The sequence below is a fragment of the Euphorbia lathyris genome, chromosome 5 (genome assembly GCF_963576675.1).
Source record: "Euphorbia lathyris chromosome 5, ddEupLath1.1, whole genome shotgun sequence".
Classification (NCBI taxonomy): Eukaryota; Viridiplantae; Streptophyta; class Magnoliopsida; order Malpighiales; family Euphorbiaceae; genus Euphorbia; species Euphorbia lathyris.
The window spans coordinates 51,404,535-51,417,079 of NC_088914.1; the positions used below are offsets into that span (position 1 = coordinate 51,404,535).

The following is a 12,545-nucleotide window of genomic DNA, read 5'->3' on the forward strand; positions in this document are numbered from 1 at the left end:
GGTTTCAGTTTCTATGCAAACAATTAATTACAATATTACCAAAAAACTATTCAATAGAAGAAAAATAATAATGATGATACAATAAATCCTTCATTAAAAGCATTTCTTTTATAAATATAATCTGGATAAATAAAACCCCATATTAAATATTTCTCATTAATAACTAAATATTTAAATTCGCAAAAACTTAAAAAAACTTTCCTCATTAATGTTCTCCAAATCACTACAAAGAAAAACACACACACATATACCAACAATTTTTTAGATGCATTTTTATAGATCGTCATTATTAAAAACATTAAATAATTTGTACATAATCTTATGCCCATAACGCATATCTCTATCTATATATAAAAGTTGAGTTCAAAACATATTATGTGAACATATCATGTCAGCAATAGATGAGTTGTAAAAATTATAAAATCTATTATAGTGAAACACACAGTTGATAACAAAATATCACACTAGATATAAAAATTACAGGTAAAAAAATAAAAAATAAAAATCTTAATTTTTTTTAGTAGATTAATGTTCATCCCCTCCATCGTCGGTTACAAAAAGCATACAACCCTTCCCATATTTATCGGTTATAAAGAAACTTCAAATCATTTCATTCCATATTTGTCGGTTACAAAAAATTTAAAACCTTTTGATTCTCATATCTGTTACAAAGCTTAAAACCCTCTAATTAAAAGGAGATTAATGTTCATTATACCCATCATCGGTTACAAAAAGCTTAAAACCCTTTGATTCTCATAAATGTCGGTTATAAAAAGTATAAAACCTTTTGACCCAATATATTGTTGAAGCTTGTAAAATGGATAAACTTAAAGAACAATTTTTTATTGAGACTGAATCTTAAGAAATTCCGCTTCGACCCAAGAATTCAAAGTTTCTCAGAATAATGTTTTATATTTTCTGGAATTTTTTGAGAATTTTCTGGGCACTTTTTTTCTCGCCAGAAAACGCTCACTCGGATTCCGTTCACCGGAATTTTGAAGCACGTTGGGAGGTGATGAAAAAGTATGTGACACCCGACCCAAATCGGCATCGGGTATGAATGGAAAATAAGATAACGAACGCCTAACAGCTTGAAAGCCGAACCGATTTTCTAATAGATAAAAATTTATTTGGACTACCTAAAGTTTTATTTAATTATTTGGCTTGGACTTGATAATTCTATCAAGCTTCCTACGTATCCCGAACATCTTTTAATCTTTAAACCGAGAATCAAAGCCACGTAGTTCTACCTATTTTAGGAAGTTCTGATAGGTAGTTCTCTTAACTTACTAACTCGTTTTAACTTATTGACACGTTGATTGATTCGCTAATAACTTAATTGTATATTTCACTTTGTTACTATATAATTTAATATATATAAATCATTTTATCAAAACCAATCAAATAGAATAACGTTTTATCAAAACGAATCAAATCGAACAACGTTTTATCAAAACGCAATCAAATCGAACAACGTTTCATCAAACCGACGCTTTATCAAACCAAATTCGTAATCAAATAAACGTAAAATTATATTTCAAATCATCAAGCCTTTTCAAAACGTAATACTAAATTTTGCGTGTGTGTCCATCCTCGAATTCCACCCGTGTAGCTTATCATAACATCAATCATATCAATAATCGAGATATCTCATTCATATCTCGCATTGCCTAACGTTAGGACTACCAGCCGTGCACTCTGGCCATACCGCCCTTAGGTATGGTCTTACAACTTACAACTCCTACCCCGGGCAATTCTAGATGGACAAAATCATTTTTATCAATCGTTCAAAATAAATATCACAACATGAAAATCACATTGGATTTCGATCCAAATCACATAAATATTAACAATAATCGAATAAGCTTTCTCAATCCAAAAATACTTCGTATAAAATTGTCAAATTCATTTTCTCGACCAAATTTCTAAAATACCACGATACTAAATAATTATTCTTCAAATAATCAAAATCCAAAGCATATAAACATTTTAAACAATATATGTTAAACAATTTAATAAAACGTATTCAAAACCATTTAAATCATTTAAAACTGATGTCACCGGCATAGCTATTTTAGACCGAAGACTCATTTATATTATCATAAGTCTATTTGAACTAATTTTATAAACTAAAATTTATATCTTAATTTTATATTCAATTTCCGGTGCTAATTTTAATATTCAAATTCTTTTTGAAACCGAAACGTCCAATTATCGTTTATTTTAATATGTAACTATTTAACTAAATTTCTATTAAAGAGAAAATAGAAAATAATATTACCTCTTGTAGACTGTCGTAAAGCTTGACACATTATTGCGACTTTTACCCCGTTCACACAAAGCTGTTTTACTCTAATACACGATGTCTGTTATTTTTGCTATTTAAAATTATAAAACTAAAATGAAATCTACATTTGCTTATATAAAATACGACTTTTTGTTATTGCCATGGAAAGATTGTCTCACCTGATCCAAGAGGCGGTGAGCAAAGGGACTCTCCACCCTGTTTCCATCAACAGACATTGCCCCCCTGTTACCCATTTACTCTTTGCTGATGATGTCATGCTTTTTGTGGAGGGTAATGAGGAACAAATTAAGGCTGTGATGGATATCCTCGACTGCTTTTGTGAGGCTTCTGGCCAGAAGATTAACATCCATAAATCCCGTATGCTTTGTTCCAAGAATATGGATAATAGCTTGTGTAGAAGACTGAGTGAGATGTCTGGCATTCCCCTGACTCAATCGTTTGGGAAATACCTTGGGGTCCCTCTTCATAGTGACAGGGTGTCCAAAGCCTCTTTTAAAGACATTTTGGACAAATCTAACGGTTTGTGTGCTAGCTGGAAAGCTAATTCTCTTTCCCTTGCAGGTCGCCTTACTTTAATCCAGTCTATCAACTGCGCTGCTCCAAATCACATCATGCAAGCCTGTAAGCTCCCTGAGCCGGTCCTCAACGACCTTGATAAAATTAATCGGCGTTTTCTATGGGGAGAGTCTGGGGATGGGAGGAAGATTCACCTGGTCCCTTGGAAGGAAGCCTGCCAGCCTAAGAGCAGGGGGGGTCTTGGTATAAGGCAAGCTAAGGACAATAATAAAGTCCTGTTAATGAAGCTTCTTTGGAGAATGTGGCAATCCCCCTCCTCCCTTTGGGTTCGTCTTCTGTGCGGCAAGTATAGGAAAGATAGAATCTTTAGTGGCCCGAAGGAGAGGGTTGTCAGCTGTTCCTTCCTCTGGAAAGGGCTTAGTGCTGTTTTTGCTGAGTTCTGTACGGGGATTGGCTTGGAGGTGGGTAATGGGAGATCCATTAGTTTCTGGTATGACACCTGGATTGGTGACAAACCGTTGATTGAGGTGTGCATCGCCCCTCCGCCGAATGATCTCCTCTCCTGGAGAATTGCTGATGTGGTGGACTCGGAGGGAGACTGGATCTGGTCTAAGTTCGACTCCTTTCTTAGCCTGGAGACCCTCCTTAATATTAGAGGTGTGAAGATTAGTAATCAGGAGGAGGATAAGGACAGACACTGCTGGGCCTTGACTAATAATGGTTCTTATTCTTGCAAATTGGCCTATGAAGCTTTTACCCCTAATAGGGCTGATCCTCCTTTGGAAATTTGGAAGTCCATTTGGGCCCTCAAAGTCCCCTACCGCATTAGGAGTTTCCTATGGCTGGGAGTCAAAGACAGGCTCCTCACGAATAAAGATAGACACAGAAGGCACTTGGCTGTATCTGGTGCCTGTAGCAGATGCAGCGGCCATGTGGAAACCTTGTGCCATGCTTTGAGGGATTGCCCGAATAGTAGAAAGGTTTGGGAAGGGGTCCTTCCTCACCACATCCTTCCTTCCTTTATGGGGTTCTCTGATATTGACTGGTTCTCTGAAGGCGTTAATGGGAATTTGTTGGCCAGTATGGAGCACGGGGCTATTCTCTTCGCTATTATTTGTCACCAAATGTGGAAATGGAGGAATGAAGAGTTATTTGCTGAGAAGACTGTCTTTATTCCTGACCTCTGGTTTTACTTCTCGAAAAAACTCTCTGTTATTACAAAGAGTTTTGAAGGAGAGCCCCTGGTTCACCCCTCCCCGGTTAAAGAGGTCCAGTTAGTTGGTTGGAGGAAACCCAGGGAAGGGGTTGTCAAGTTGAATACGGATGGCTCCTGCCTTAGTAATGGCAGAATTGCTGCTGGTGGAGTTCTTCGGGATGCTGGTGGCGCCTGGCTGGCTGGGTTTACCCATAACTTAGGTACGGGCTCCTCCTTTACTACAGAGCTCTGGGGGATCTTGTCTGGCATTAAACTCGCCATTCGCATGGGTGTTAAAAGACTTTCGGTGGAGTCTGACAATTTGGAGGCTATCAACAGGATTTCGGATAGACATGCTGTTTGTCTTAAGAGTCAGAATCTCATTAAAGCCATCTTGAGGCTTCGTCCTGCCTTCGATTCTCTTACCTTCTCCCATATTTATAGGGAGCAAAACCGCGTGGCGGATCGCTTGGCAGCTGCTGGGCATGGGGGGATGTTAGGTGTTTCTACCCTTTCCGTTCCTCTTCTTTTCTGTTACCTTCTCTTCTTGAGGATAGGATTGGGGTCAGTCTTCCTAGACTGATCCCGGGTTAGGTTTTTGTTTGTTTGTTTTATTTCTTCCCTTCTTACCAAAAAAAAAAAAAATCTTTTTTTTTTTGGTAAAAAGAAAACCATTTGTGATTTAAAATATTCATTAATATAAAACGTTTTTTTATCCAATTTTACAAAACCAAAACTTTCTTTTCTTTCTTTATTAATGAATGACTACCCAAATATATATAGTTGGTATAAGATTGAATAAAAATATAAAATGCATGACATGTGGACTTTATATAGTTAGAATATTGACAAATGTATATAGATTCATTAAATTAGTGACATGTAGTATATATGTGTCATTCAAAATGTTACTTATTCTTATCAATTTATTATTATTTTTTTATTTGAAATACCAAAATGAAATTGATTACCAAATACGAATATGATTTTAGAAACAAATATTAAATTTGATCCTTCTAATTTATAACCTTTTACAAAACATACCCAAAACATTTAATTTATAACTAAAAAATATTAATTTAAACCCAATAATATATTTAAACTCATAATTATTTAATATCGTCTATTTCGAAAATAAAGATTAGAATTTTTTTTCAGACACGGTCGTGACAAAGTATATGTCCATGGTCAAACTACCTTTGCAAGAAGGAAAACCCGAAGGTTGTAGTCTTAAAGTTCAATGAAACCCTAAGGAGGAGAGTCCTTAAATAGGCTCATATCAACTAGAAACTTTAGCATAAAGCTTAACTAACTGGACACATGAACTAATGAGCATTCTGGACTCCAAAGATATGCTCCTTTTCCAAAATAACACACCGAATCTTATGAAAAAGTAAAAATGAAATGGCTCTAAAGCCAATTAATTACTTACACGTGGAAAGGTACTCAATCTCATGTATATTTTCAGATCTCTATAAATAGCCCATTGACAAACGCCACAAGATATGCATTCATTCTTCAAACACATACTGTTTTCAAATTTACTTCCTTAAAGTAGATCACTAAGTTGAGCGGCCCCTCCCTAACTGTTTGTTGATTGTTTTAGGTCTTTTCAAGTCCGATCGTGATCATCGTGTGGATTGAGAGACATCACTAATAGACTAATAGAGATAATATTATCATATTTTACTACAGTTCTAATTCATATGGTTATAAATTAAAGTAAATGATGCTTTAAAGGCTTGGTCCATGAGATGAATTCGTATTAGCAAAGAGTTTTCTAAATAGTAAAAAAAATTGAATTTTGGACAAAACACGTGGCTGACACACCGGCCACACCATATATATTCTACTTTGAATCTCCTAGATATATTTCCTTCTGAAGTACTTTTGCAATTCTTTTTAGAACATCCCCCATTCTCGTTTTCCATTAGTTGATCTTTCACATATGTCATTACTGTTTTCATTATAAGAAAGACAAAATCTCATGATTTAGCTAAATTATTTTCTTCTTGAAACCACTCTTTAACCAATTTAGATAGCTAATAGTTTTGAAACATTGCTCATTGACATAACTAGCTTCACCATATGTACAAGAAGGTAAAGGCAATTTCTTCTCAAAATTTGTTCAATTAAGTGAAATATGAGGAAATAAAAGAAGGTTGACTGTCATTAGAAGAAGCTAAAATAAACTGAAGGATGCAATTAGACATTATCCTTAGGAAAACCCATATTAACAGGAATACTTTATTATGTTTATTAATTTATGTTGTGTACATTGAACAAGTAAAAGAAGAGAGCCACGTAAGCTACTCTATACTAGTAACAGTAAGAAATTTTTTGAACCAAAATGATGATTGTTTTGGGTATCTTTTGAATCCATTTTTTAAGTCAACATGAACTATTCCAGATTTGGCTGTGTAGCCAGCTGTCCACTCAAAATTGTCTAAAAACGACCATGCTATGTACCCCTTTACGTTTACTCCAAGCCTGTTCAAGTCATCAATTCATTTTTTTATCAACAAAATCACCATTATTGTTTTATTTTTGTAATTTATAATACTCACCTTATTGCTTCAAGAGTGCGACTTAGATGACTATGAAAATATTCTATTCTCACTTTATCATCTTTGAAAATAGAACTTGTGTTATCTTTATGCTCAGCAACTCCTAATACAAAACAAAATAAATGTAAGAATATGAAATAATTGTTTATTATTCTTATGTGTGTAGTTGTTTTTTACCATTTTCTGTAATATAAATTACAGGGTCATTGTACTTGTTTCTGATGTAAAGTAGATAATATTGAAGCCCTTCTGGATAGATATACATCCAAGTACCCTGTTCAATTAAATTAAATTTAGGAACTTTAATTACTCTCTACATAATTAAATTATAACAATATTTAAAATTCTAATAAAAATATTTCAAGAAATAAAGAGTAGCATGATAAATAAAAAAGTCACTTTATGATACTTAAGTTTTATATTAATTTATAAATTATACCTCTATATGAGGACCAATTGGAATTCCATTTCGTTCACCTAAAGTAAGTAATTTCTTTGATTAGAAAATAATAAGGTAATTTTAGTGAAGAAAAAAGTTGATTTACATACTTTTGATATCGATACAAGCGTCAGTGATGTAGTTCAAATTTTGAGTTCGACAAGGAATATCAGCAATATATCTCGCAGTATAGTAATTGATTCCGATGAAATCATAATATCCTTTAATCGTATTGGATTCCTCCTTAGTAAAATTTGGTAATCTTTTTCCCACATTAACAATCATTTCTAGTGGGTAAGATCCAGAATATAGTGGCTCCATAAACCTTCAACAGAACAAAAAAGTAAATTCAGTTCCATTTTATTTTATTTTGATATACATATCCATATTTATATATATTCAAACATAAATAAAAATAAATAAATACATACCAACCATATGTAAAAGCAAAACCTCGATCTGTTGCCAGTTGGTCTTTTTGTGAATTTGAGTATGGCACCATCCAGTTAGTATTTAGTGAAATTCCAATTTGACCTTTTTGGGAAATCTACAAAGTTTTAATTGAAAGAAATTAAATAAATTAATAAATATTTTATAATTTTATGTTTGTGAGTCTATTAAGCATGTTAGGTTTCCATAACTTAAATAATTAAGATGTTATTAGTAGAGTCTCGTACAATGGATTATTTATTTTATGATTTCTCTTTATGATTGCATTCTAAGGATTTTTTTGGCAAACAAGGAAATTATTATCAATTATGCTATAAAATTATAGTTTTACGAGTATTTATATTTTAAAAATGATTATTTATTTTATTTACACATTAATATTCAAAATGAATATAGATTTCACCTGGTATTTTTCTTTATATAGTTTGACCGCGGCAGCATGAGCAAGGAGTAGATGGTGTGCTACTATGTATGGTTCAACATTGGAATCACCTGCAGAGCATCTTGAACGGTTTGAACATCTACCTGGAGCAAACGTTGCACTTGCATAACCTTGTTGTGCATACATCATTGGCTCATTTATAGTGACCCAAAGCTTTACTCGGTCGCCAAATGTATTAAAGCACAACTCAGCGTAATCACGAAAATCATCACTGTCATATAATAGGACAATATGAATTACGAGTTCTCACACAAATAATTAAAGCAGATTAATATGAATAGTCGTTTCTCATACACATATTTAAACTTATACTTACATAATTTTAGGGTTTAGAAAACCTTGATATTGATCTTCTATAACTTGTGGAAGATCCCAATGGAATAGAGTTACAATCGGTTTGATACCTTTAAAATAAACAAGTATTCATTATTTAATATATTTGTTTCCTTCTAAATGACATTTGGAAGAAATAAAGGTCAATTTATGGAAAAGTCTTTAAACATGAGTTCTTGTTTATCTTAGTATTTTATGCAAAATATTTATAAAATTTAAATGTCAAAATTTGTCAAATAAAGTGAAAATATACCAAAGATTAAAGCACTGTCTAAGGTTTGTTAGCTATGAAAAAGATGGCCATTTTCTAAGAAATTTTTTCAACGATATCGAAAGACATGACTTTTTGTTTAGTTGTATAAATTACTCAATCGAGAATTTAGAAAATAAGACTTTTTTGTCATATTTTATGCTCTAATACATTTTATACGACCACTATTCACATATATTTTAATTCTTTTTCTTGTTTTTTACTTAGTCACTCCCACGTGTGTATGTATATATATACTATGTTCTTTTGGTTTTCATATATTTTACTATTTATAGTTTTTAATAATTTTATAAATAATAATTCTTATCACAATAATGTATTTATATTATTGAATTTAAATAAAATTTTAAAATATAATAATCTTTAGTAAAAAATATATTTTTCACTAATTCGATATATAATAATAATTACTACAAAAATAAATGAAAAAGAAACTATTTTGATTTTTTAATACACAAAATGGAAAATAGAAATTGTTTCCTAAAACTAACCAAAATATTAGGCTTTAAAATTAGTAATGTATTACTTATTTAAAATTGCAAAGTAAATAAAATATATTAATAAAGGAAAGGGGCATTGCTATTAAACCTTTTGATAATAGGTGATTAATGAGTTTATTATAGTGGTTGATGCCTTTTTTATTTACTCCTCCACGTCGCCCTCCTTCTAAATTATTGTACAAAATATAAGAGAAATAAAGTTAGAAAAAGTAACTATTTTTTTTTCAAAAGCGCTAATAAATAAAAATATATAACTGTAAACTTACTAGGTAAAACTCTAGACCAAGAGATGGAAAATCTATAAATATCAAAACCTATGTCTTTCAGTATACGCACATCTTCCTGGTAAAATATATATGTATGTTATTAGATTAATTAAGAAATATATTTATGACGTATAAAAACAACATATCTACCTTGTATCTATGATACTGGTCGGTGGTAATACTAGCATTACTGTGGTCAGTTACCGAACCTGCACCATATCCAAATTTTATTAAAAAAATATATACATTTTTTAAATAATCATAAAGTTTGAGCAGTTTAGGTTTGATTAAAAACATATGAAACCTGGGGATTTTTTAATGAAGGTATCCCATATGCATGGTCCTCTCCCGTCTTTAGTTGTTGCACCTTCATACTATTCAATAAAAAAAATATTAAACTTATGTGGAGTAATACATAATGACATCTTAATAAAATGAATATTTGGTTTTAAAAAAATGAATATTATAATTAGTTATATACCTGATAAGCAGATGATCCTATCCCAAAGTCAAAGGATGCAGGAAAACTTGCTCGATTAATTGAAATATTATTTTCATTCCCACAAGCTATAGTGGAAACTAGTAAATGGGTAATTATGTAAACAAGACATCCAAATTTGTTGTTGAATTCAATTTCAAAATCAAACATTTTGTTCTTGTAGAAGATGTTGAAGAATGTGTTTCTTTTTATAACAAGTGAAAACCTCAGCTGATGTTTATTATTGTTAATGTATATGTTTATATACACAATTAGTGGAAGTCTGTCGTAAGTTGTAACAACTAACAATATAGACATGGTTTCAGTTTCTATGCAAACAATTAATTATAATATTACAAAAAAACTATTCAATAGAAGAAAAATAATAATGATGATACAATAAATCCTTCATTAAAAGCATTTCTTTTATAAATATAATCTGGATAAATAAAACCCCCTATTAAATATTTCTCATTAATAACTAAATATTTAATTTCGCAAAAACTTAAAAAAAATTTCCTCATTAATGTTCTCCAAATCACTACAAAGAAAAACACACACACATATACCAACAATTTTTTAGATGCATTTTTATAGATCGTCATTATTAAAAACATTAAATAATTTGTACATAATCTTATGCCCCTAACGCATATCTCTATCTATATATAAAAGTTGAGTTCAAAACATATTATGTGAACATATCATGTCAGCAATAGATGAGTTGTAAAAATTATAAAATCTATTATAGTGAAACACACAGTTGATAACAAAATATCACACTAGATATAAAAATTACAGGTAAAAAAATAAAAAATAAAAATCTTAATTTTTTTTAGTAGATTAATGTTCATCCCCTCCATCGTCGGTTACAAAAAGCATACAACCCTTCCCATATTTATCGGTTATAAAGTAACTTCAAATCATTTCATTCCATATTTGTCGGTTACAAAAAATTTAAAACCTTTTGATTCTCATATCTGTTACAAAGCATAAAACCCTCTAATTAAAAGGAGATTAATGTTCATTATACCCATCATCGGTTACAAAAAGCTTAAAACCCTTTGATTCTCATAAATGTCGGTTATAAAAAGTATAAAACCTTTTGACCCAATATATTGTTGAAGCTTGTAAAATGGATAAACTTAAAGAACAATTTTTATTGAGATTGAATCTTAAGAAATTCCGCTTCGACCCAAGAATTAAAGTTTCTCAGAATAATGTTTTATATTTTCTGGAATTTTTTGAGAATTTTTTGGGCACTTTTTTTCTCGCCAGAAAACGCTCACTCGGATTCCGTTCACCGGAATTTTGAAGCACGTTGGGAGGTGATGAAAAAGTATGTGACACCCGACCCAAATCGGCATCGGATATGAATGGAAAATAAGATAACGAACGCCTAACAGCCTGAAAGCCGAACCGATTTTCTAATAGATAAAAATTTATTTGGACTACCTAAAGTTTTATTTAATTATTTGGCTTGGACTTGATAATTCTATCAAGCTTCCTACGTATCCCGAACATCTTTTAATCTTTAAACCGAGAATCAAAGCCACGTAGTTCTACCTATTTTAGGAAGTTCTAATAGGTAGTTCTCTTAACTTACTAACTCGTTTTAACTTATTGACAGGTTGATTGATTCGCTAATAACTTAATTGTATATTTCACTTTGTTACTATATAATTTAATATATATAAATCATTTTATCAAAACCAATCAAATAGAATAACGTTTTATCAAAACGAATCACAGCGAACAACGTTTTATCAAAACGCAATCAAATCGAACAACGTTTCATCAAACCGACGCTTTATCAAACCAAATTCGTAATCAAATAAACGTAAAATTATATTTCAAATCATCAAGCCTTTTCAAAACGTAATACTAAATTTTGCGTGTGTGTCCATCCTCGAATTCCACCCGTGTAGCTTATCATAACATCAATCATATCAATAATCGAGATATCTCATTCATATCTCGCCTTGCCTAACGTTAGGACTACCAGCCGTGCACTCTGGCCATACCGCCCTTAGGTATGGTCTTACAACTTACAACTCCTACCCCGGGCAATTCTAGATGGACAAAATCATTTTTATCAATCGTTCAAAATAAATATCACAACATGAAAATCACATTGGATTTCGATCCAAATCACATAAATATTAACAATAATCGAATAAGCTTTCTCAATCCAAAAATACTTCGTATAAAATTGTCAAATTCATTTTCTCGACCAAATTTCCAAAATACCACGATACTAAATAATTATTCTTCAAATAATCAAAATCAAAAGCATATAAACATTTTAAACAATATATGTTAAACAATTTAATAAAACGTATACAAAACCATTTAAATCATTTAAAACTGATATCACCGGCATAGCTATTCTAGACCGAAGACTCATTTATATTATCATAAGTCTATTTGAACTAATTTTATAAACTAAATTTTATATCTTAATTTTATATTCAATTTCCGGTGCTAATTTTAATATTCAAATTCTTTTTGAAACCGAAACGTCCAATTATCGTTTATTTTAATATGTAACTATTTAACTAAATTTCTATTAAAGAGAAAATAGAAAATAATATTACCTCTTGTAGACTGTCGTAAAGCTTGACACATTATTGCGACTTTTACCCCGTTCACACAAAGCCGTTTTACTCTAATACACGATGTCTGTTATTTTTGCTATTTAAAATTATAAAACTAAAATGAAATCTACATTTGCTTATATAAAATAAATCTTTTTTTTTTGGTAAAAAGAAAACCATTTG

General features: G+C 31.2%; 1 protein-coding gene across 1 annotated transcript; it reads right to left on the reverse strand.

The window, feature by feature from the left end:
• Window positions 1-6,328: 6,328 nt before the first annotated feature.
• Window positions 6,329-10,083, reverse strand: LOC136229783 (beta-glucosidase 12-like). Its single transcript, XM_066018673.1, has 13 exons — window positions 9,769-10,083; window positions 9,592-9,661; window positions 9,438-9,496; window positions 9,288-9,363; window positions 9,110-9,187; window positions 8,234-8,321; window positions 7,879-8,128; window positions 7,457-7,572; window positions 7,136-7,350; window positions 7,026-7,063; window positions 6,764-6,860; window positions 6,587-6,689; window positions 6,329-6,509 (listed from the first exon to the last, which is right to left on the reverse strand). Exons 1-13 carry the CDS (start codon window positions 10,081-10,083, stop codon window positions 6,329-6,331), a joined length of 1,686 nt encoding a protein of 561 aa, XP_065874745.1.
• Between the last annotated feature and the right edge of the window lie 2,462 nt (window positions 10,084-12,545).

Excerpts from the sequence above, each read along its gene's own strand:
- LOC136229783 (XM_066018673.1), bottom strand. The coding sequence starts at position 10,083 with ATGTCTATATTGTTAGTTGTTACAACTTACGACAGACTTCCACTAATT. Across the intron at positions 9,662-9,768 it reads TAGGATCATCTGCTTATCAG|TATGAAGGTGCAACAACTAA; the intron begins GTATATAACTAA and ends TTTATTGAATAG. Across the intron at positions 8,129-8,233 it reads TTTCTAAACCCTAAAATTAT|TGATGATTTTCGTGATTACG; the intron begins GTAAGTATAAGT and ends ATTATATGACAG.